Below are 24,799 nucleotides of genomic sequence, written 5' to 3'. Positions count from 1 at the left end.
GAGTCACCCGCGGCCCCGGCGGCCGCCGCAGACGCCGCCGAGCCCACGCCCGCCCGACTCGGAGCTGGCTTTTTGTTTGTTTGTTAGGGAGTTGGAGGGCGTCTGCGAGTCTAACCCGGTGCGGAGCAAACTTCGCTTAAGAGTAGGTATCCGGGTGCTGCAGAACGCGCACACTGCCTCGACACTGCCCAGGAAATGCAGCAATTAAAATACACTTGGACCGGGAATTTTCTTTTTTTTAATTCATGAAGGCTTCATAGCAGCCGGGTGTGCTTGACACAGCCACAAGGGCAGTTCTGAGGTCTCGCTCTCTCTTTCACTTCCCGGTGTTCAGGCTTCTCTCTCTCTTTTTAATTTGTGGCATGCGAGAACTGTTTCTTTCCTTTGCGTGGTTCACCTTCGTGGACTGAGTAAATCCATCGGATCGGGGAGAGGGGGAACTTGGTCTGGACTTGTGGCTAAGGCTAAAGATCGGCGCCTGGGGAAAGTTCACGTCCTTCATTAACTTCTCCCTGTTCTAGGAAGGATCCCCGAAAGCGGACGCCAGAGCAGCCCACTAGGATTTTTGTCTGCCTTCGAGTAGCACCGCTTGGAAGTAGACCTCTTCTCTCTGCCCTTGGCGTCCACCCGCCCTGCCAAGGAAACCTGTCGCCCCTGGACTCTGTCTGGAGCAATGAAGAGGGCGAATTCTCTTGAAGAAGGCGTTTGAAGGGGCTTCCTGCAAATCTTTCTTATCTCGCTCGTTGTTGGACCAGTCCCTTCCCTGCTTCGCCTCAGAAACCTGCTGTGGAATTGGCCCCTTTTGGTGTGTGGTGGCTCCTCTTCAATGTGGGCTCCAGGATTTGTCCCTTTACAGTTTGAAATGAAATGATGGCCACACATTGGACTGGTCTGCCTGAGGGAGATGGTGACAAACTCAAGGCCTGTGGGGCCGCCTCTGCCTGTGAGGTAAGCCAGCTAGCTGGGCGGTGGCTCGTCTGTGAGCGTCCTAAGAGAGTGGGGTCGCCTGCCGCTGGGCCTCCCGAGGGGGATTCTTGGGGCCTTCAGCTGCTTGGTGCCAGTGCCCCAGTTGACCAGGAGGGATGTGAAACCTGGCCTATTTTTGTTTCTAGCGACTTCAGTGATTAATTAGCAGGAACGAGTCTCTGTTTTAAATGCCCACATCTTGGTTACCCTTTGGGTCAGAGGCATTCTTCCATCCACGAAGGCTGAGAAGCCTGAGAACAGACGGTTCAGCATCCATGTTCCCTTCAGTTTGGAGATGGAACTGCTTGGGGACGGCTTTATGTAACTCTTGTGTGTGCTACAGCCCCAGCGGAGAGGGCAGCTGCTGGGCTTTGCTGCACCTGGAAGCCAATGTTTTTGACTGATGGGAGGGGATCCTGCCTGCTAGCCGTGCCCATAGCAGCTTTGGGTGGGAATCGAGTCTTCCCACCGACGGTTTGAACTCAGCCCTGGAAAACACCTGTAGTGTTGAAATTCCAAGCTCCTGAAAATCCTGGCTTTGCTCTTGTTTTATTTCTGCTCTCTGAGACCTTATACTGCTCCGTAGTTCTCAGGGCTGCTCCGGGTGTCAGGTGGCTTGACCTGAAGTTCAGAGAACAGCTGGCTGGGAAGCACTGACGCCAGCTTTTCCAATTTTTCCTTTCTCTCTTTCTCTCTCTCCTTCTTTTCTTTTCTGTTTGTTTTTTCAGCCAGCTGCACAGAATTTGTAGAATATCTATTCATTTATGGCATCTGCATGACCTCCTGTCTTCACCTGCCTTTATCCTTCTTGTATTTGAGTTGGTGTATGTGGAGTTTATTTCTATGATGGATCTATTGTGCTTCATTTTGTATAGTTTCTGTGATTTGTTTGTTACTTTTTACACCTGATTTTTGAGGTGCCTGTGTCTTTATTGAGATATCAGTGGTGACAATAGCAACATCTCCAGTGATTCCTCACTAGCTCACTGTTTCTTTTGCCTCTATTGTCAGTTTCCACATCTTGGTCTTCGGGACACCACTCCTTCTAAGCATTTAGTCAGTTCAGTTTTGGTTCAGAAGGCATGCAGAAGGCATGCGTCAAACAGATTACTTCGTGTGGGAGTAGAAAGTTTGTGCAGAGGGGACATTCTGTGTGTTAGCACGCAGTTTATTGGGCACAGTCTCAGGTTTACGTCTAGAACAGGTATTCTGCTTTTTGATATCGGTAAACACCTGCTTGCAGGTTAAGCATGATTAAGTCTGACACCACATCCTCTGATCGCAGTAAACCATAATGACACCTTTTGGAAGACCTACCTACAACCTGGTGATTGCTTAATGGGCATTGTAGTTACATAATGATATATGCTGTGGTCCTAAAGCCTTATTTGTCATTGTCTTGTGAACACTTGAATTAGCATGCTCTTGCATTGTGTTTTCTAGAACTAACGTTTATTTGATAATATACATATGTGTGTGTTGTTGTTATTGTTTAAGGGTTGCTCTCAAACCAAGAATTTAGACACACCTTGTACTTGTCTGTAAAGCAGTATGCACTTCAGTTAGTTGCATACTGGCTTTTATTGACAGTGGCAATGTGTGTGTGTATGTGTGTGTATATGCATATGTATACACACATGTATGTATATATGTATTTTTGAGGGCTGCAAAATTCGTTTTCATTTGGGCATTTTTTTGTTGTTGTTGTGTGGCTATATTGTTTCTAGTTGGGAATAATGACACAACATTGTCTGTATTTTGCTAATTTAAAGAGTACTTGAATTTGGTATTAATTTGTTTTGTTTTTTTTTTTAAGAATAGTCTTAGATTCTTTGTGCTTCAAGAAAGCATTTTCAAACCGGCAGGTAGGAGGTGAGGGAAGTGTGGTTTTACTGCCTGCAGTTAGCTGGGTGTGGGTTTCTCTCAGATACTGGTTACAGCTTGGGAAGATTTCTGAATACTAGAAAGGGAGTTGTCATAGTTTGGTTTGATAAATATTCATCATTGAACACTGCACTTAATACTTGTTTTTAGTTTTATTGGCAGTACTCTATTCTGTAATACCATCATTCTTCAATTAAAAAGGAAAAAGAAGAAGAAGGAGAAACAGCAACTATATTCCTGAATGTGTTTGAGTAGTAAATTGATGTATATTCTTAACTATCCAGGAAACAATGCATATGTCTTGGTAGTAATGCTGTTTGTTAAATTACCAAAATGTCTAACAGTGTGAGACAGAAGAAACCAATTTGGTAACTTAATTGGCATTTCTTTCATGCCATATCTAATTATAACGTTCCATGTTCAGTGGATAAGGTCAGTTGCTTTGCATAAAACAGAGATTTCATGTTCCTATTAAACAATATAATCCACTTGTGTTGATAAGTATATTAATTTAGGCACCCTTCCTCAAGAATATATTGGAAGACCAAAAAGCAGATAACCAATAGTTCCTATAACTTAAGGAATTCTGACAGTTCAGAAAGTGTCTTGATGTTACAGTGAGGATCGTATAGATAGTGTTCTATACCGTAGTACACAAGCTTCCTCTGTGCCTCCCCCTTCCCCCTTTGCGTCCCCTTCCCTCCCTTCTTATAGGCCCTGCCATGTAGCCCTGGCTGGTCACAAACTCAAAGCAATCTTACATCAACTTTCCAAGCAGTGGGATTATAGGCAAGAGCCAGCAGCAACTTAAAGATAAGTTTTTTAGTAATGGTTTTAATCAACTTGAACTATGGTGTGTATGTGTGTGTGTAAGTTTGGCTTGCTATTTTGTTTTATATAGACACCTTTAAATGTTGTGATAAGATCATTCCCTTTTCAAATTACTTAGTTTTAGTCTTCAAGGTTTAGTTTGTTTTTTAGCCAGAAAACTGAAAAGTTGCATTGATTTTTTTTTCCCCTTTCCTCTATTTTAAACACTAATTTCACCTTTTAGTCTATAATACCTAGTATTCTATAGTAATGGAAATTTTAGCAAGTTCATTGTTAAAAACTTAATTGTTATTGCTAATTTCATTAGTTCACGCTGTGTCTTGCTTTTATTTTTTAAACTTTGGCTGAGATTTTCCTGTAACTGTAATGTATTTGTGGCTGATGAGAATTATTTGCTTGTTGATAATGCAGTAGTGTAAACACTATGATAGTGAGTTTTTTTCTGAGTGGGAGGTTGTGTGAAGTTGTGCTTTGGCTGTCTTTTATAGTAGTGCTTGTTTTGTTTTTATCCCAGGTTCCCTTGCTCCATCTTGGGTTCGTTATGTTTTTTCTTTTTCTTCCTCTTCCTCCTCCTCCTCCTTTTTCCATAAGATCCTTTTACTGTTTGCCCATTTCATATTGGATTAAGCCCCAGTTAGTCTGTTTCTAGTCTTTTATCCTTTGCTTTCTTTCCCAGGCTTCATGTTTTCCTGTAGCTTTAATCTCTATATAAGTGATTCCCAGTATATAACCCCATCCCAGATTTTATGGTTGCCCTGTAGACCTCCATAACGGTTTTGTTGAGTTCTGAGCAGTGTTTCGGGAACTCCACAGGTTTAGCCCGGCCACCCGCCTTCTGTCTGCTGCTGCTTGCTCTCTTAGTCTATTTCCTAGTCTCAGTTAAAAACTCGGTGGTTAGTCTTGACTATCTTCTCTAAAGTTCTGTCAAGTTTCCACTCTAGATTGCTACTGCCACTGGGATTACTTTCTCTTGAACCACAGAAACTGGTTTCTCCAGGAGGTTCCAGTAGCCCTGTCCCTTTCTTCTCCCAGAGCTTAGTCTTCAGCGACTTCAGTGGTCGAGGCCACCCTTCTCCTTTCTCACCTCTTTCTGTAGTTCCTATAATTGAACTTGTGGATCGTGGGGCAGGCAAGGCCTTTCCTTCAGGTCCTCACAGGTGTCTTTCACCTTGCCTGGCTCCCCACAGGTTCGACATTGCCACCTTTATCTGGTTTCCACTTAGCCCTTCAGGCTTTTATTTTACATGATTCCTAGGGACGTCTGCCCTGACTCTCCAAGACCGATTAGTTGCCCCTAGTGCATTAGTCTAAAACATGCTGTACTTTATTGGGAACAAGTGCTTACGGCGCTGGCCATTGCTGTCTTCTTTGGACTGCAGCCTCCATAAGAGCACAGATCATATTTATTTCCACAGTGTCTGGCACGTAATAAATGCTCAGTGTTTGTTGACTAGGTGAATGAATAGACTGTTCCCTGGGAGTCTAGTACACTGGTTATTGTCTTGATTATTCTACCTCATCTTTCCTTCCTCCACTGTCAATTTCAAGGTTTTCAACTTTCTTACCTATGTATATCTCAGGACTCAGTTTGGCCCTCTTTTCCTCCTGTGTTTCCTGGTTTTGACCCAGGGTAGGCTCAAACTGGACGAGGAGCTGAGAATGACCTTGGATTTATCATCTTCCTCATTCCACTTTCCAACTATTGGGATTACAAGCACACGCCAGGAAGCCTGCTTTTCTCTATTGTTTTTGTTTTTGAGACAAGATCTCACTATAGAGCCAGGATGGTCTTGACTTTACCATCTTCCTGCCCCTCCCCCTCCCCCCCACCCCCAGTCTGGGATTACAGGTAGATGCTACCACGTCTGGCTTCCCTTTATTTGAATTTGGATGCCCACATCCTACTGACCTGAGCACTCGGAATCCATCTGCTCTTGGAGACTGAGTAATCAGGCAACTCCAGAGCCAAGCCAGAGATTCCCTGCCTTCTGCTGCCCACCTTCCCCATTTCCTCCTGTGGGCATGCTCATCACAGGCAATAGCAGCCCTGCTCTGCAGACTCTGGAATGACTCTTTTAGCGCATGCATGGTATGTATATTTCTTGCTTGATTTTTTTTTTTTTTTGGCTTGCTGAGCTGCTGTTTCTTCCTGTTGTAAGCAGAGCAGACCATTTATAAATCAAATCATGGCATTCTTTCACTCAGATTCCTTTAATGGCCTTTCGTTTCCTTAAAAATTAAAGGGCAGAGTTCTTTTGGTGACCTTCAGGGCTTTCCCCTTTGCCTTCCTGTCCTCACTTCCTGTTACTCTTCCCCTCATTATGTACTGGCTTTCGCAGACTTTTGCTCTTTTGCACGCGGAGATGGAGCCTGGCGACCTCGAGCCTCCCACTTGCTGTTCCCCCTTTTGCAATGCTCTTCCCCATCTCTTCAAGGCCTGCTCGCCTGTCTCCAGCTCGTGCTCAGAGGCCACCCTATGAATGCAGCATTGCCACCCACCCAGATGAGTGAACACGATCCTCCTCCTGCTCCCCTCCGCTTCACCTGTGTCCCATGGATATGCTTAGATGATTTTACTTTTTGAGGGGACACAGATAATGCATATAGAATATAAATGTTCTGAGTGCAGAGTGTGACTGTTTTGTTCATGTGCTCTTTGTGTCGTAATATATTTTTTAGATGGATGGAGAAGAGAAATTGCAGTGTTGTGCAGTTTGTTCTAAGGCGTGTAATATGTAAATACAGTGTGTTAGCCATGAAGTAGAAGTGCTTGTTCTTCAGGCAGCCTCCTCACTCCCTACCTTTCCTTCCTTTTCCCTTAAGGATTGCATTTTCATTAAGGATTGCAGCCAAGAGTTTGTCTTTTTTTTTTTCCCTTTGTATCTTTCTTACCTTTGGGAAGTTGGTTACCAAGTTACAGTAACCAGGACAATATGTAGTGCAAATGAAGGAAATAATTTGCACCACTGGGTTTGATAACACACTCGTGGAAAGATAATCAGGGTGGTGGATGCTAAAAGCATATTGAAAGGTAATAGGCCAAGAGCTAGAGTGCTTTACCTGGTATGCATGGGGCTCTGAGTTTGAACCTAGCACTTAAAAAAAAAGCAGTATGTTTATATTAACAATATTTCTTTAGTCAAATGATTGTCTATCATATGACTGATACTTATTTTATATTTTTGTTTTTAATATAATAGGCAGGCAAATTTAACAGCTGTTAATTTTGATGAGAATATAGATATAAGTTTTAATCCTTTTCAATTCTGAACTGCTATTTACTGATTTTTTTTAAAAAAATAAGTTACATGTTACCAGTCTTATAAAATTCTGATTTCTAGCAAACCCATACTCAAAGCAATACATGAGCAAGCTTTCAGAGGCATATGCTTTGTTCTGAGACGTCCTGCGGTTGACTAGTTATTGTACAAGACAGCACCATTACTTCATCTTAAGTGTTCCTCCATATAAATAGTTCCAAAGCCAGAATACCACTCTGCCAAACATCTCTATGTAGACTTAGGACTGAGAGTGAAGCCTGCCAGGACTGAGAATAGTGTAATCACCCAAGCGCCTGTCACTGGGGCATCATATGTGAGTCTGGAATTGAATGTGTTAAACAAGATCTTTCACTAGATAAGAGCCACCAACAAAGAAAATTTCTCCATAAATTATTAGTGTTCCTTAACATTCATTTCTCTTAACATAATTTGAAGTCTGTTGTGCTTTGATTTCATGTTTTAATTTGAGCCACTGCGGGTCAGGTAATGTACGAGAAAGGTAATACTCTCTTTTGTTCTTTGCACTATGAAGAGCTTTGTCTTATTATATTAACAATATGCTTGCTGATTTAAGGATGGCAGGGCTAGGGCTGTTAGATGCACAGATGCTGTTATTGAATGCAGCTATTTTCTGCCACAGAAGGACCATATGGTAGGCACTTGTTTTTCTTTCTGGTTGATGTGATTAGAGTACTAAATGAAAGGTTACTGTATTTAAAGACTGTCCTAGTATTTATCTGCTTTTAATCGACCTTAAGGAATTAAATGTGTGAAACTATTATAAATAGTCTTCTGAATAGCTTTGGGGGAGAAAGACTTCGTGTAAGTTACCTTTATGGGTTCTGTGGCAAAGCATCTGACATGAAGTGGCCTCAGGAAAGACAGGTTTATTTTGGCTTAGAGCTCTCCAGGATATAGTCTATCATGGGAAGGAAAGTGCTGTGCAGGGAGAGAAGGTGCTGGCCACATTGTGTCTGCAGTCAGGAACTGGGGCTGATGGCTGCCAGTGCTCAGCCTGTCTCAGTTGTGTCCTCTCTAGGACTCTAGCTCATGGAGTGGTAATACTCACAGTCTTCAGGTCTTCCTCAATTACAGTTTTCTGGGAACATCCTCATGAACATACCTAGTGGTATGTTTCCATGGTGATTCTAAGTCCAGTCAAGTTGGCCATGGAGATGAACCGTTGTTGACATCTTCATGCAAAAGCTGCATTTTTGATTATTTTTATGAAAACAGTTTTGTAATTTGAAGTAGTCAAACTACAAACCATAGTCTCATCAAACCGAATAGTAGACAGAATAGTTTATTTCTTTAATAATGGAATAACAGAGGACAGCATTTTATGCTTTTAAAGTCATCTGAAAGTGGGCTTGAAAGATGTCTCTGGGGTACAGGCTCTTGCCATGTAAGCCTGGCAGCCTGAACTCAAAGCCTGTAAGCCATGGTGGAAGGAGAAGACTGATTCTCCAGGTCTGTTTTCTCACCTCCATGTGTGCACCATTGCATGTGCAACCCCACATCTCTCTCTCTCTCTGTCTCTCTATTCCACACTCACACACATTATAAATTTTTTAAAAATTTGAAAGAGAAATGAATATACTGTACTATAGCTTTAAAAATTTTACATGATAGATTTTTTGTTTGTTTTCTAGTTAATACAAAAAATTCCATTCTCATGTTAGGATTAAAACAATAAGTTTAAAACTTAAATGTGGTATTTCTGAATATTTGCCTATTTAAGAGAACACGGTTAGACAGACCACAGCAAACTGTACTCCATTACTATTAGGAAGGCTATGTTAAAGACTTTATTGACTTTCCCCAGTGTCTGGCTGCTCCCCGGCCTTCTGTTTGATATTGGGTATGTTTGGATTCTGGCTGGGTTACTTGCTGCCTTTTGCCCTGTTGCTTATCTCAGCCCTGGATGGACATCTGGTGCAGCTGTGGGCCGGGCCAGGCATGCTCTGTCCTTCTCATAACCTAGTAAGCACGTGGTGTCTTGGCTTCTGGCTCTCTTTTCACTGCCTTCCTCACTAGGATAGCTTAGAGGGGCTTATATTCTTAATAGCATGCTGATTATCACATAGCAGATGGGCTTAGTATGCTGGGAAGTTTCTTCTGGATATAGTTTCACTAGTATGCTCTTGGACTTTAAAAAGTGTCTTCAGGTCAGGTGTCTGGATACACCAGTGTCTTCTGCTCTCTCAGGGTTCTGTATTGGAGGAAATCCATGTGAGCTTGATCAGTGAGGCCTCCTTTCTCTTCTGGCCTCTGAATATTGGCTTCTGGACATGGTCAGGATTGGTATGTGAGGTGAGGGAAGGAAGTGCCTGGGACACCCAGTTTTAAGTGGGTCTTTATTGAAAAGCTTTTAGGAAATTGCTTTTGCTTCATTCATTCATTCCCTACACTCATGCTTCTCAACAAGTTTGAAAACAGAGAAAAATAGAGACAGAATAAGTAAAAGCCTAGAATTGTCCCAGGTGCACACTTAACAAATTCTGGTGAGCACTGCTAAAGTTATGGGCTGAGCTCATGGCCTGGATTTCTTTCTTGACATTCCACTTTGTTCTTTATTCCTTGAAGTGAGAGAAACCCAGTACGGAAACAAAGGTAGGAACCACCAATGTGCTGGAGACTTCTGTGAGGCCCGTCATCTCCCAGAGTGTTCTTAGTTAAGTGCTAGCAGTTTCTTACAGGATTCTTTCCATTGTGGTGCATGGCCAGAATTTTGATTTAGTGAAATGTAGAGGATCATGATTAGAAATTTGTTTTTACTTTTTTAATTAAAAAATTATATTTATACTGTATTTTTTTAAAAAGTGACTTAATAATATATCATAGGCATACATCTTTGTCCATAGGTTTATGGATGGATCATACCCTATTGTATATGGAGGACAAGAAACCTAAATAGGCTAGGCCAAAGGGAATTTCAAAGTCTGTAATATAAAACTAAGAATAGATTCATTTTCTATGTCTGTGAAGGTAGAACTAGGTAGATGGGCCTATTCTAACTAGAAGTTAACAGAAATTAAATTTGTTTTCTTAGCAGAGGTAGGATGACCTTCAGATAGAGATGTTACAATGGATACTTCTGCCTTGGTAGGATTTTCAGTCAGGTGTGTTGGGGTGATCTTTTGAGTAACTTTTTGAATTACAGATTTCTAGTAATGTAATGAATAGATAACCCTGGAATTGAACGGGCTTGTGATCACCCAATTTTGAGAACAGCAGAACTTAAGATCATATTCACAGACCCTTCCAGGAAGTTGTAAATGGCCATAAACTTAGTTAATCTTCAAGATCGAAATTGTATTGGAGTTTCTTCTCTTGTAGTGAAGCATTATATCCGAGTTGCTGATCTGCTGAAGTGATATCTTTTCAGACACAGAAAACTGTAAAGAGAGTCAGACATGGTGGTGCACACCCCTAGCTGCAGGAGCTCGGAAGTTGAGACATGAGTAGAAGTTGAACCAAGGGGTTCAAGGCAGCAGAACAAAACACACTTTAAAATCCAACAGGTGTAAGTGATAGCTAGTGTACTTTTGAAAGATGATGGCTGTCCCTTAGTCAAAAGTTAAACATTTTAAAGTGATAGAATTCTCCTTTTTGGCTTAGTGCACATACAGCTGTTAGTTTCTTGCTTTATTACAAAACTAATATATTTGGTTTCATTTGCACAAGGTTGTATTTAAAAATTATTGCTAGGATAAATTGCAAGCAGTTGTTTTTACTATTTTTTTTTTAGCAAGAACAGAAAAGGTTACAGTAGAATATATGTGCACACCCACATGCACACATACACATGCATGCACATGCACATGGTTCTGTGCCTTAATACACACTGAGTACACATTGTGAGGGACAGAAATCATTACAGCATAAATCTCCAACAATGAAGGGTTCATTAGTGAGATAATTTCCCCGTAAATCTGTCCCCATTTACCTCCAGCCCGCAGCTCTTCTGAGTCTGTCCTTTGAATCTGTCTGGTCTTTTAGGCTGACTCAGAGTAGCCGGCATTGGATAATACGATGCAAACACAATGCAAACTAATTGCAGTGTCCAGTTGCAATTCTGAAAAAGAAGTGGGGTTTCTGGAAGACAGTGAATGTGAAGGAGAAGGCGCACTGACAAAGAGGATCTGGCAGAGTGAGACTCAGTTCCCAAATGAAGGAAATGTAATCAGGGTTGATAGGCATCTCAAAGGGGAGCAGTGGAGAGCATGTTTAAGGATTAAGAGCTTTTGAGAAATTGATGTCTTTGACTGTGATTGCATCTGGGAGGGTGCAGTTCTTCTCAGAAGCAAAGTTTAACTTAGACCTAGTCTTTCAGCAGCTCTGTTTGCTGAGAGACAAGAAAAAGCAGGTATGAATGTATTGATGGATGGGTGGAAGTAGTGGACAAATTTCTCCTACTACTGAGCATTAGCAGAAAACCCTAGCTTTTCTGGTTGGCTTTTAAATGAAGCTGTTTAAAAATAGCTCTCAGGGATAGCCTCATACAAGGTTGTAGTTCTTAGATACCCAAGTAGTTCAGGATTGTGACGATTTAGCTGCTACCGTTTGTGACTATCACTGGTCTTTGCTGCCTAGAGTACCATTGATGTCTTAGCCAAGAGTTCAAGGTGATTAAAATCAAGACTGGTAGGCACAATTACATTGTACGTCTCATAAAAATCTTCCTTAGGATCTGATTCAAACGATCTCTAGGTGATGATATTAACAGAACCATAGTTTGTGGCTGCCAGAAGTATGTCTGCTCTAGCCATAGAGGAATACAGATTCTAATCCAGCTAAGGGAGAAACTGAGAATCATTTGTTTCTGTTGGGCCTTTGCTGCTCTCACTCTTGACAGCCTTGACCTCTGTGATTATCATTTCTAATTTTGACCTTTAAGCAGATTATTCAAACAATATTTTTGGGGTAACAGGTATTTTGAGAAGAAGGTAGACAGTTATTTAATGGCTTAAAATATGTGTGTCCAGGGGGCTGGAGAGATGGCTCAGCGGTTAAGAGCATTCCCTGCTCTTCCAAAGGTCCTGAGTTCAATTCCCAGCAACCACATGGTGGCTCACAACCATCTATAATGAGGTCTGGTGCCCTCTTCTGTCCTTCAGGAATACACGCAGAAAGAATATTGTATACATAATAAATAACTAAATAAAAAAAAATATGTGTGTCCATTTGAAGAACACAATAATTCCTCTAAACACTGGGCTTAGAAAGGGCATGCCTCACACTGTGCTGAAGTGTTAGGTATTATTGACAGGAAAATGGTATGTCTTTCCTAGCTGACTCTTAATTGACCACAGACTAAATAGAACTCTTTCTTAGTCTCTTAATAGGATTTGAACTTTAGAAGTTATTTTGTATATTCACTAAGAGGGATAAAATACCAATACTATGAATAAAGTAGGGGTCATTGGTCATAGCCTATATATGGATAATAAAAAAGAGAATTTCATGGATTAATTTATGCCAGTGAACTTGGCAAATGAAATGGTCAAGTTCCTTAAGAGGGCAAATTACTGAAATGGACACAAGGAGAAATTAAGGAATCGTAACAGTGCCATGTGTTAAAGCATGTGAAACCACAAGCCTTTCCAAACAGAGGGTTCGAAATCCATTTGATACACTGGTGTGTTTAAGGCATACATCTATCTAACTATGTATCTTCTATATTAAACATGTCACATATTTAAGGAAGAAAAGATTCTAAAGCCAATTTTTTTTACAAACTCAAAAAATAGAGGTAGAGAGAATTTTCTGACCTCCAGTTTATGAGGTCATTTGTAGGCCTGTCCAGATAAATACGTAAGAAAAGGAATTCATATTAATAGCTGTCCTGTTTATATTCTGCAAGGATATTAGCAAATCAGATCTAGCAATAAAGTGAAAAAGGTAATATGCCATAAGTAATTTTGAGTTATTTTAGAAGTGAACGTTTATTATCAAAAATGAATTAGCAACAAAGCAAGGGAGTTCATATGATCATCTCAGCAGATGCAAAGTATTTGACACAGTGTAAGTCAGAAAGCTGGGAATATAATGACGCTTGCTGAATTTGATGGGAGCACAGCTGTCAGACTTGGGGTCTGGTCCCCGCAGGCGTACAGTGTAAGTCAGCAGAGGAGCTAGAAGGGAGGAAGAAGAGGAGTGAGCCGCTTCTCAGAATGCATTTATACATGTAGAAAACCGTAAGGGATGCACCCCACATGCCTGCTAGAACTAACTAGTAATAGTTTCAAACTTAGGGATGCAAGGCGGTTATGTAGTAGGCTTTGTATTTCTGTGTGCTGACAACAGCTAGTGAACGAGACTAAAAGTGAGCTTTCTTTTAATGTTTGAAGGGGAACTAAACGGAGAGTTAGCCATAAACTGCTCTGTTAGATTCAATTTAGTTACAGTTAAACCTCTAGCAGGCTTTTTGCTGTTGTTTGCTGGTTTTTTGTTTTGTGTTTCTTTTTGTTTTTGTTTTTGAGACAAGGTCTCTATACGTGGCCCTCTCTGACCTAGCTCTGACTCTGGCTGGCCTCTTACTCACAGAGATCCACTTGCTTCTGCTGGGACTGTGTTTTACCACACCCAGCTTTTAAGAAGAGAACTACCTAAATAAGGTGATTCTAAAAGGTATGTGGGTATGCAAAGGACAAACTGTGGCTAAAGCTGTACTGAAAAAAATAGGACTTTGGAAGGCTTACAGTATCATACTGACTTAAAGCCACGGAAATCCAGACAGTACAGACTTAACATATAGATTAATATAATCTTGATGTCTGCAGGAATGAAGGTGACTCGAGAGTGGGAGACCTCTTCATCCTTCCATCCTCCGTCCATTCAGATGCACCGAGGAAAGGATAGTGTTCTCAACAAATGGAGATACATACAGAAAAGGAGCATCCTTTTTAATGTCTCATTGGACAGAAAAGTTAATACAACATTGATCACTGGTGTGAATATGAAAGCTGATTATAAATCTCCAATAAAGCAGCAGAATGAGCAGAGGTTTCTGAGAAATGACCCAAAAATATTTCCTAGAAGAGAAAAACAGTGATTATTTCTACTTTATCAAAATGAAAACTTTTATTTTTGCAAAATGCAATTAAGAAAATGTTTTCTGGCTGCACAAGGTGGTGCAGCCTTTAATCCCAGCACTCGGGAGGCAGAGGCTGGTGGGTCTCTGTGATTTCGAGGCCAACCTGGTCTACAGAGTGAGTTCCAGGAGAGCCAGGGCTACACAGAGAAATCCTGCCTTGAAAAACCAAAGTAAATAAATAAACAAAGAAGAAAACAAATAAATAAATGCTTTTTGAAACCAGAGATGGGGAGGAGAGCTTCGCGGAATCTGTTTTGAATGAAGGGATTGCTTCTAGAATCTGTATAGAGAATTCTTAGAACACAACTATGAGACAGTCTACTTTTAAAAATGGGCAAAAACTGAAGCACAAGACAAGATAAATGGGAAACACATGCAGACTTGTTCATCATCATTAGTAATGTTTGTTCTCTGTCGCAGTGGAGTTTGCTGCTGTCATCTGATCTGCCTGCACTCAGTCAACTCTGAGAGAGCAGTTTGTGGGGACTTCTCTTTTTAGGTTCTCTCTGAAGCACTAAAATAATAATGCTGTTACTTTTTAATCTTTATTTTATGTAAATTGGTTTTTTACCAGCATATATGTCTGTTGTGAGGGTGTCAGAAGCCCTGGAACTGGAATTACAGACGGTTGTGAGTGGGAATTGAACCCTTATCCTCTAGAAGAGCAGCCAGTGCTCTTAACCACTGAGCCACTTCTCCAGTGCTATTGCTGTTACTTTTCAATTTTGTTTTCCAGTTATTCATTACTACCACATAGGAAGGAAGGGAGGATTTTGTGTAGCAACTTTGCATACTGAAAATGTAAAAATTTCACTTTTTGGCAGCTACCCATTAGAATATCAGAATTCTAAGTCAGAATACCAAGTATTGTTAGGGAGGAGCAACTGCCCATTAGAATATCAGAATTCTAATTCAGAAAACCAAGTATTGTTAGGGAGGAGCAACTGCCCATTAGAATATCAGAATTATAATCAGAATACCAAGTATTGTTTGGGGAGGAGCAGTTGCCCATTAGAATATCAGGATTATGAGTCAGACTACCAAGTGTTTGGGGAGGAGCAACTGCCCTTTCACATATTGTAGCTGACATGATGACACAACCATGGAGGAAGACCTTTTGCCTCCTGTCAGAAATTCAGGTACTCATTCACTGTGCAGCCCACTGTAGCTAATAATTTTTGTTATTTTGAGACAGAGTCTTGCTGCGTAATAGCCCTGGCTAGCCTATGGCTTGCTGCATTTCCCAGAATAGCCTTGAACTCAAGAAAATCTGCCTCAGCTTCTCAGATGCCGAATTTACAGGCATGTAGCATGTATCTCTTTTTAGCTGTTTATAGTCTTAATATCTAGCATCTTCAAATTTGAAACAGCCCATGTGTTTACCAACAGATGAACCAGAAAGTAAATTTTAATGTATTATATAGTAGAGTACTACTCAGAGTTAGAATGAACTGATACTTGCAGCCACATAGATGTATCTCACAAAGTAAGAGAAGCTAGACGTGAAAGAGTGGATATATAGTCACATATATGTACACATACACTTCACACAGTTCCACTTATAGGAAATTCTAGAACTAGGGAAAATAATCTCTCGTGCTGTCGAGTGGACTGTTGGTCACATGGGGGAAGACTGATTGCAGAGGTCCAGAGGAACCTGAGGTAAGCAGGTCTTGTGTGGTGCTGGTGTTTATGTGTGTGCATATATTTGTGAAGATCAATTGTGCATTCAGTGGGTACATTTCGTTCTGTGAATTAGACTTCAGCAAAAATGTATTTGAAAAGAAAAATGTTTGACAACATGAAAGTGTGGTAAGGCTGTGCAGTAGCAAGCCCTGCTACAGTGCCGAGTGCCATCTACAGCAGCACACTTAGACCAAAGTCTTGCTGGCTTCCCATAAACGCCAGCAGATACCCACCTTTTGAGCCACAATTTCTATCCCCAGAAAACAGATCTCCACAGGAGTGTTCACAAGAGCTTGCTCCTGCCAGACTGGAAGCAAGCTGACTAGGTAAACAAGCCCAAGGAGGGAGCTCTGAGACGAGAGACCCTGAATATCTCAAGTGTCTTAACCTCTGGCCCCCCACATGCACAGACATAGGGGCATGGGCCCTCTTCCCATGCATTCACATAGATCTGAACACATATATGCTTGTACACATGTGCATGCGCTAAGTATGACAGTAAAATGCAAGCTGGTGAAAAAGGAGACTGTGCAGAAACTGAAGAATTCACCAGAACTGTTACGTAAGCACCAGGTTCCCACCTAGTATTTAACTGTGCCTCCTGGATATAAAAATAAATATTTTTAAAAGGGAGAAAATGAAAATAACTTAGTTTCTATTATTCTTAAGTTCTAAACTTAAGAAGTATTTTCTTTTTAGAGAAAGGATAGTTAAGGGAGTTACTGTAGCTCTCAGGAACCTGAAGCTAAACCTTACACTTAATTTATATCTCCTACCTATCAGCCAGCTTCTTATATCCTAATAGTGTGACCAAATTTATCAAGTTTTGGTTTCTCTAGAACAAATATTTTTAAGAATTTCTTTTATTTTCTTAACTGCAGTCATTAAGAAATCATAATGAGCTGGGCAGTGGTGGCGCACACCTTTAATCCCAGCACTCAGGAGGCAGAGGCAGGCAGCTCTCTGTGAATTTGAGGCCAGCCTGGTCTACAAGAGCTAGTTCTAATTAGAACAGGCTCCAAAGCTACAGAGAAACCCTAACTAGAAAAACCAAAAAGAAAAAAAAAATGGAAAGAAATCATAGTGAAACTATACAAAAATTGAAAAATTACATATACTGATACTTACATAAACTGATACTTTACATTGAGACTGGAGCTCCGCTGTCAGGCAACTTATTTTGTATGAACCTTGACTGTTTTGGAGGTGGAAATAAGTAAGTAAACTCTGAATATCATTTTTAAAATGTGGGATTAAATTGTTAGCTATTCCACTTAAATGCTGTGAGTTAGATTCTTTGCAGGAAACTGTATTTTATAATGTTTTCTTTGGTTATGCCCAATAATTGTTTTATCTTTTTAGTGGCTCAAGGACTTAAGATTTAAGATGTAATTTTTTTATTTTTAAAAATATTTAATATTCATACATACATATAATGTGCTTTGATCAAATGCATCCTTCTTTCCCTCCTTTTCAGTTTCTCTCATCCCCCACCCCAACTCTGTCAGCTTGACTGGGGGAGGGGCTCATGAAGCCCACTCCTGTCTGAGGGGTTGTGGATAGAAGAGTCAGTTCTCTGCAGGGTTGCTTGCAATAGGCGTTCTCCACGCATACATATATATGCAGTACTAAATGGATTCAGTGGTATTCAGTTTAGAAATATGACACTTGAACTATTTTTAAGGGCATAACTTGGTACAGTATGCACATTCATAATTTTCTGTAATCATCCCTATTTCTGGGGTCTTCTCATCACACCAGAGTGAAACCCTAGCCTCTGGTCACTTCTCTTCTACTTCAGGGTTACCGATGTGCCGATCCTGGGTAGTCTGTGCTGTCAGCAGCATTTGTCCATTGCTGTGTGGCCACCTCCCTTAGCACAGCGCTTCCGTGCCTCACCCACACTGTGGGTGTTAGAATTCCATGTCCTTCTGCGGTGAGCGGCATCCTGCTGAGGAACATGCCATAGCTTTTATGCACTCGGTTGTTTATGGTTTCCTAGATGTGAATAACGCCATTGTGAACGTACCACATAGGTATCTGTTTGAATTCCTGTCTTCTGAGAATAGACCTGGTGACAGTTGCAGGCAGGTAGGACAGTGTGGCCGAGGCAAGTGGGAGAGAATGGCTGAAGTTCAGAGCAAACCAAAGTGTATGAAGGAGAGCTCTTGTTAAGTACACGGTAGTACAGAACTGAATTTCCAGATGAGGTTTTCATGTCACGTTGTCCAGTGATGATGCAGGGAACAGGCTCCAGTGTTTGAACAAGTCTGTGCTGCGTTCCATTCCAGCTCAGACCTGTTTTTGGCTCACGAGGGCACTGTACAAGGAATCTCTGTTATAGTCTCCATCCAGTATCTGACTTTTTAAAAAACCCCAGCGTCTAGTAACAGGAAGCCCGTGGTGTTGGTTTTGTCAGCCTGGGTCATCTGTTAGTTTTCACAGAGAGAGCGTTTGAGGACGGAGAAAGTTTAATATTAATGATAGTATTTTTCAGTTCTTCCTTTCTAGTGAGTAAAATCAGAGTGTCTCCATTTTAATTATTTTAATAAATTTGGTTTTGTTGTCTTCTTTTACTTAACCTTTTTTCTACCCATCTCTTTTACTGCTAGTTTATAATCTACAATCCGCTGGGGACTTATGAGTGACTGTTTGACTTTTCTGTAAATGGGACAGGCACAGTCATTAAAAATAAATTTACTTCTGTTTGATTAGTTTGTATAGTTTTAGACACTTGCTAGTCAAGTTACTTAAACAGGATGGGATACTAGTTAGATTGTTTTGTCTTCAGGTCAAAGTACAGACTATGAGAACAGATCTAAATAGTTGGGGTAATTACGTTAAAGACTTTTAAAAATCTCTGTGTATGCGTTCTCCACATGTGTGCAGGTGTTGAGAAAGCCAGAAGAGGGCGTTGGATCCCCTGGAGCTGGAGTTAGGCTGTTGTGAGCTGTCCACCACTGTTTCTTGTCCTCTGGAAGAGCAGGAAGAACTCTTAACCAATAAACTCTCTTTCCAGCGCCCAGGGAGTTAAGTCTTTGCAAAGGGTGATTTGAGCTGTTGTTAACTAGCCGCATAGCATATGACTTGTGTTTGTTGTTGTTTGTTTGCCTCTAAATGTGGACATCAGAAAAACGTAACCGTTGGTCTGCTTTCTAGCATGGAGATGGAATTGCATCTGTTTTCCGTTTCATTTCACCACCTTTAATACCCGTTCCTGCTGCACTGTAGACGAGGGTGCTGTTGACATCCACTAGCTGTAATGTTTGTTCAGTCTCAGAGCACTGGTTGGTTCTTTGTGAGTTCTAGACTGGAATAGCTGTTTCCTAGAAATATGCTGCGAGACAAAGAGAATCTTAGACAGGTTTATAGCTCTGGAGAAAGAGCCTTAACACTCACAGCCTTCCAGGAAGGCCTGTGTGACTGTATGCATTTTCAAGGTGGAGCAGGTTCAGAGAGCTTAATTAACAAGGCCAAGGCCACACAGATCTATAGCTATCTTATTTCCGCTCGTTTCTTCAGAGTGGTGAATTGCACACGGTGTTTTCCCGAGGAAAGCCCATTTGAGTTTGAACCTGACCTGACCTCCCTCCTTGGTGAAAGGTCCTTAGAGCTCTCCACCTTGTCTTTGCAGCAGGCAGCACAGCGTGGTTCCTTGAACGCAGAAGACGGCCAAAGTCCGTCATGTCTGTTCACGTTCACTGTGCTGAAACACCTTTCTCACGTCTCACATCCCTGTAAGTCCTACGTTTCCTTCAAGCCTGCAGCAGAGCACAGTGCCTGAGAAGCTTTTTTCCGACCTCACTGACCTCAGGTAGAAAACAGTTTTCCAGTCTCAAGGTGGATAGTCTTGCTTTTGGTGGCTATTTTTCCTTGACACTTTCTCTCCCTCTGGACTCCTACTGTCATTTCCCTTATTTTTAGTATTGAGTAGATCTGTAACTTAATTCTTTCAGAGTTCAGAAGGTCTTAGATCTTAGAAGTGGTACAGATTCTGGCTGTGAACTGTGTTGTGTGAGTGTTTGCATTCATGGAATAAACACAGACTTAGAGCCTATGGTCAGCTCAAGTCAGGGTTTATTTACTGCCAATGTGAAAAAAAAATGTTTTCACTTTCAGGGCTGTTTGAAATTTAGGATAGTCAATATATAATTATAAATATAGACCGACTGCTATTTTAGAAAACCTATCTAGTAGTCACACAATAATTTATGTCTTTTGTTCCTCTTTTTTTTTTTTTTGAAAACAAATTAGTATTGATTACCTTAGAGATGATGTGAGTGTGTGGATATTGGCTGCCAATTGATCCATCATTAATAGGTAGATATGACCTTATCTTTCAAAGCTTATTATACTTGGATTTTTTGGTCACTGGTGACTTTTCAGTTTTTTGCTAAATCCTTTAGACACAAACCCAATCATCAGTCATGGTTTTCTTATTTTCTACTTCAATTTTACGTGCTATTTTCGCCCAAGATCTCTGGAATCAACCGTTGTTTCAAGATGTCCTAGTATCTTTTAGTAGACACAGTATTTCAAGACCTCACTTTCTCTTAGAGATAGATGTTCGTTCCTAAAGAGTTGATGTTGAGGCTTTTTTCATAACCATACACACTCATATTCTATAACCTTCTATACTTATCCAGACCAGGACAGCAGCAACAATATTGCTATAGTGTTCTTATTAAAGTATAGGCCCATTTGCTGCCTTTTGGGGGGGGGGATGAGACTATAAGTCACACTATTTCCTTTCAAATTCAGAGAGTGTTGTTTGAGACGAGGCCTCACTGTTTAACCCGGCTGACTTGGAACTCACTATATAGGTGAGGCTGGTCTAGAACTCAGGAGATTCTCTTGCCTCTGCCTCTTGAGTGCTTGGATTAAAGGTGTGCGCCACTTCTGGCAGGCTTAGGGTTTTTGTTTAACCTCTTTGGTATTTCATTCCATTCCTCTTTATCCCCGAGAACTCAATTTTATCCCAAACAGCATATATAACAGTCTGGGGGAATAGTGCCCGATGAGTGTAACTACTGAGAAATTACATTTTTCTCCTGTTCTTTCTCATTTCTAAATGTCCCTTCCCATTTTTTAAAGAAGTTGTATTGTATCTGCCTTGTCAAACTAACAGGGATTAGAGGTCCACTTTCCCCTTTTAAACTGTCATTTAGTGTTGATTCTAAAATAGCTCAGTGTTAAATATTCATCTCTGTTTCACATGCCCTGCTTCTTCTTTTGTTTTGACATGGAATCCTTCTTTGTAGTCAACACGGGCCTGTGATTTCCTTTGTAGCCCAGGCTGGCCAGGTTACAGATATGAGTCACCATATCTAGTTGCTTTAGTCGTTTTGATTGTCTAGAGTTTGTTTTCTGATAGGTTCTGTGGGAAAGTCTAGGACACAAAATTTCTAGAGTTCTCACAAAGTTGTGGCTATTACAGTGGAAAGCTCTACCCTGGGCAGTTTCTGGATTCATTTTCTTTCTGGAAATGTCTTAAAACTGATGTTGCAGGTTTGTTTTTGTTGTGGAAAAGTCAAATGGCCATTTAATTTTATTTCCATAAGCACTTTGCTCTTTCTGCCTCAGTTGGTTATTTTTTATTGCTGTGATGAAACACCATGACCAAAAGTGACTTACGGAAGAAAGACTTTATTTCAGTTTCCAGTTCATGGCAGAGCCCATGATGGTGGTGGAGGCGGAGTAACAGACAGCCAGAGCCAGATGCCAACAATTTCATATTCCACTGGAAACCCTAAGTAGAAAGCAAGCTGGAAGTGGTGCATGGGTTTAAAAGCTTCCCCCCAGTGATGCATTCTTCATCAAGGATCCAATGCAAAGGTTTTACTCTCTCCCAAACAGCACCACCAAATGTGGCCCAAGAATTCAGATACAAGAGCTCATTCAGATCACCACAGCGGCTCCCATCTCATTAATGTAGTGATGGCATTCTGAGGGCATCACTTTCAATTTCAAATGTTTTTATTTCAGGAAAGCATTTATGAATTGACTCCTTGTACATACTCTTCTGCTTCTCTGGGATTCTTGATGGACTGTGCTCTATGCACATTGAAACTCCCCTCCGATTTTCAGTGATTTCCACATTCTCTTACGTCTCCTCTAGCTTACTGTTTACTTCTGATTTTGTTTCTTTTTATTCTTTTGAGTTTTATCATCTCATTTCTGAGTTTGTGTAGCTTGAAAGGAAGTTTATTTGACCAATTGATAATTGGTATAAGCCAATTCTAATTCACCTTCCTTGTCCTATAGAACTAGTGGGAGAATGCTTTGAGAAATATCCTGACAGAAAGCAACGGTTGGAAGTGATGTAGCCTGTGTAATCTATGTTTAACTTTGGTTTACAATATTCTTTTGTTAATCCTGTGGGGCAAGATTTCAGAAAGGTGTGACAGAATGGTTGAGAGACCAGCCTAGGAGAAAGCTTATGGGAGTGTAACTCAGCAGGAGGCAGTGGAGTAAGAAGGGGACAGTATTTTAGAAGTGACAGATTCAGTAACTGGGCAGAGAGAGAAGGGACTCTAGGATGACTGTTTGCTGTTGTGGTAACCAAGGGCTTGAATTGAGCTGTCGTTATGTAGATTTGGAGATTCTTGGTGCTGGCAGTTGGGAGAGGGAAGATAATGAGCTCTGTTCAGGGCATGTAGTGCAAGGCATCTAGGTACCCAGGCTTAGCAAGGGCTCAGTCATGCAAATGGGGGCTTGGGAGAAAGAGTGGCGTTGGAGAGCGTTGAAAGTAATTCATAGTCATGAGCCTGGAGGATGACATCATCTAGGGAGAGCATAAGAAAGGAGAAAGTGGGTCAAGGAGAGAATTTTAACTTAGATAGGAAGGGAAACCAGCCTTAGAATGATTAGGTGCTATTTAATCTTGTTGCGGTTGTTCATGCTAAAAGAAAGATCCATGCAGGTGTTACTCATTTTACAGACGAATGATTTGGAGTTCAAAGGTTAAAGCATTTGCTCCTTGTACTTCTAGCAGTCTGTGTGGCTTGAACCCCTGCTTCTCACTTCTACCTGGCCTCTTGCTAGGCAAGGAGTTTCGGAAACATTGCACAAGTGGCGGTGTGCTGCCTAGGGTGAGAGATATGGAAGGTGTTAGCAGTGTGGGGTCCTGCTGAGGGATTAGGAGGATTCTTGTGTGGAGTTGGTTTGCTGTGGGGCGTAGCTAGTATGGTTAGTTTATTGCACCGCTTTGTTATGCCGTGCTTTTATTACTAAGTAAATGCCAGCTCATGATTCTCCAAAAGAAGAAAACAACAATTGTTAGAAAAACGAAGTGATGCCAAATTCAGACTAAGACTGTTATGAGACAGCCCTCCTGCATGATGTAATACAGCATTCTAGTGCTTCGGAGGGTGACGCAGCTTGGACAGGAAGGGAGGGGAACGCCTCTGAGCGCTTCACTGCAGAGGGAGCGGAGCGCTGCTTGCTGACAAAAGCTGAGTCAGAGGATGGAGACTGCGCTATAGGCAGACATGGCCCAGTTCAGGCTGCTGGATTGCATGATCAACCACAACTGGAGTTTACTCTGCAATCTGTACTGTGCGTGGAGTGGCCAGGTTTGTCTGATGGGTACATACTTTTGCTTTTTAATTTGAGGCGGCTATGGCTGTAGAGCAGAGTGGAAATGCTTGATATGAGAACATAGTCTTGTTGCAGTCAGCTTTTGTTACTTTTGGATGAATTAGTTTTGTTCACATAGCATATGGTAAATCTGATGATCTGAATTACTCTAAGATTGGAGTTCACTGAAGGAAAACACAAATGATGCTGTTTGTAGAGCATTCCGTAGTGGGGGAGGGGAAGTGGCAATGAATTACTTAACACAAAACTAATAAATATGAAAACAATACAGTTGTAAAAGAAGGGAAACATCACAGCTTTTCCAAGAAGTTTAGGATTGTGTTAATAAGGTGGTAGGAGTTCAGAATGAACTGCCTTTTATTAGCAAGCTTTTTATTTACAAAAAATATGGTTCTGGATTTCTTTCACAGTGGTATTGAATGAAGCTCCTTTCTGAACTTTTCATATTATGAGCCAGGCTTTTATGAAAACTATTGTTTTGCTTGGTGGGCATGTTTCTTGGAATAGCTTCCTGCTCTTGAGTGTTCTCTAGGAAGCTAACCGTTCTCAGTGCAGCCCCACCAGCACTCTTAGCAGGTAAAGGCTGCTTTAGTAAGTCGTAAATCATGTTGTACATGCTCAGCCTAATGGCTTTTAAAACACAGAAGACCCAGCCACACCCCAGCCATGTCTCAGTTCTTCCACAGGCCAGACACAAACTTCCTAGGTTGGAAGATTTGAAATTAGTTCCAAGCAGGACATTTGGGTCTCAGTCCTTTTCTGTGTATCCTATTTTTTCTGGCCTGGAAAATAGTTTCATAGTTTAGCATGGACACAGTAGACCAATAAATAGATCAGAGAAATTAGAGATAAAGAAGGCCATTTAGTGTCTGTTTCTTTCAGGCTAAGATTGATCCCTCAATGCACTTTCTAGTACTTTTCCTAATGGATTTACATTACCATAAAAATATGGGTTTTACATGGCTACTAAGAGAATAAACAAAGATAGATACTACAATTATCTTAACATTTAAAATTCATGATATCAGGAGCCTAGAAGCTGAAACCTGAGCTCTGTGCTTTATACTTGCTCCATAACTATTACTAAGCCTGTAGTCTCACCAGCAAACTGTCGTTTGAAGTCTGAAGCTACTTGGTCCTAACTAACCCCAAACGAGTTTTAACTGTACTGTAGATGTCCTGGGATGAGTTGATGCAGCTGCTGACCCCAAGTGCTTTGTGTGTGCCTTGGCCTGTGTGTTGTTGGAATTGCTGTTGCCATAGTCATGGCTTTGATCTGACGTTGGCCATTTAGCTAGAGTATCTCTCAGGGAGTTTGCAAAATGTAGCTTAAGGAAAATGGCACAGGACACCATCTCCTGTGAATATTGATGCCACTACCTAAAAATACTCTGTTTGGCCGGGTGGTGGTGGCGCACGCCTTTAATCCCAGCACTCGGGAGGCAGAGGCAGG

General features: G+C 41.2%; 1 protein-coding gene across 1 annotated transcript in view; it reads left to right on the top strand.

The window, feature by feature from the left end:
• Arhgap21 (Rho GTPase activating protein 21) overlaps positions 1-24,799 on the top strand; it is a 126,187-nt gene that overhangs the window by 1,736 nt on the left and 99,652 nt on the right. The window contains exon 2 of the mRNA XM_005354739.3: positions 522-948. Coding sequence (XP_005354796.1) covers positions 868-948 — 81 coding nt within the window. The 5' untranslated portion in view covers positions 522-867. The remainder of the gene's footprint in view (positions 1-521; positions 949-24,799) is intronic.

This window comes from Microtus ochrogaster, chromosome 16 (assembly GCF_000317375.1).
Source record: "Microtus ochrogaster isolate Prairie Vole_2 chromosome 16, MicOch1.0, whole genome shotgun sequence".
NCBI classification, from domain to species: domain Eukaryota; kingdom Metazoa; phylum Chordata; class Mammalia; order Rodentia; family Cricetidae; genus Microtus; species Microtus ochrogaster.
Note: the sequence above shows the minus strand (reverse complement) of the source record. Positions and strands in the feature narration are given on the sequence as shown.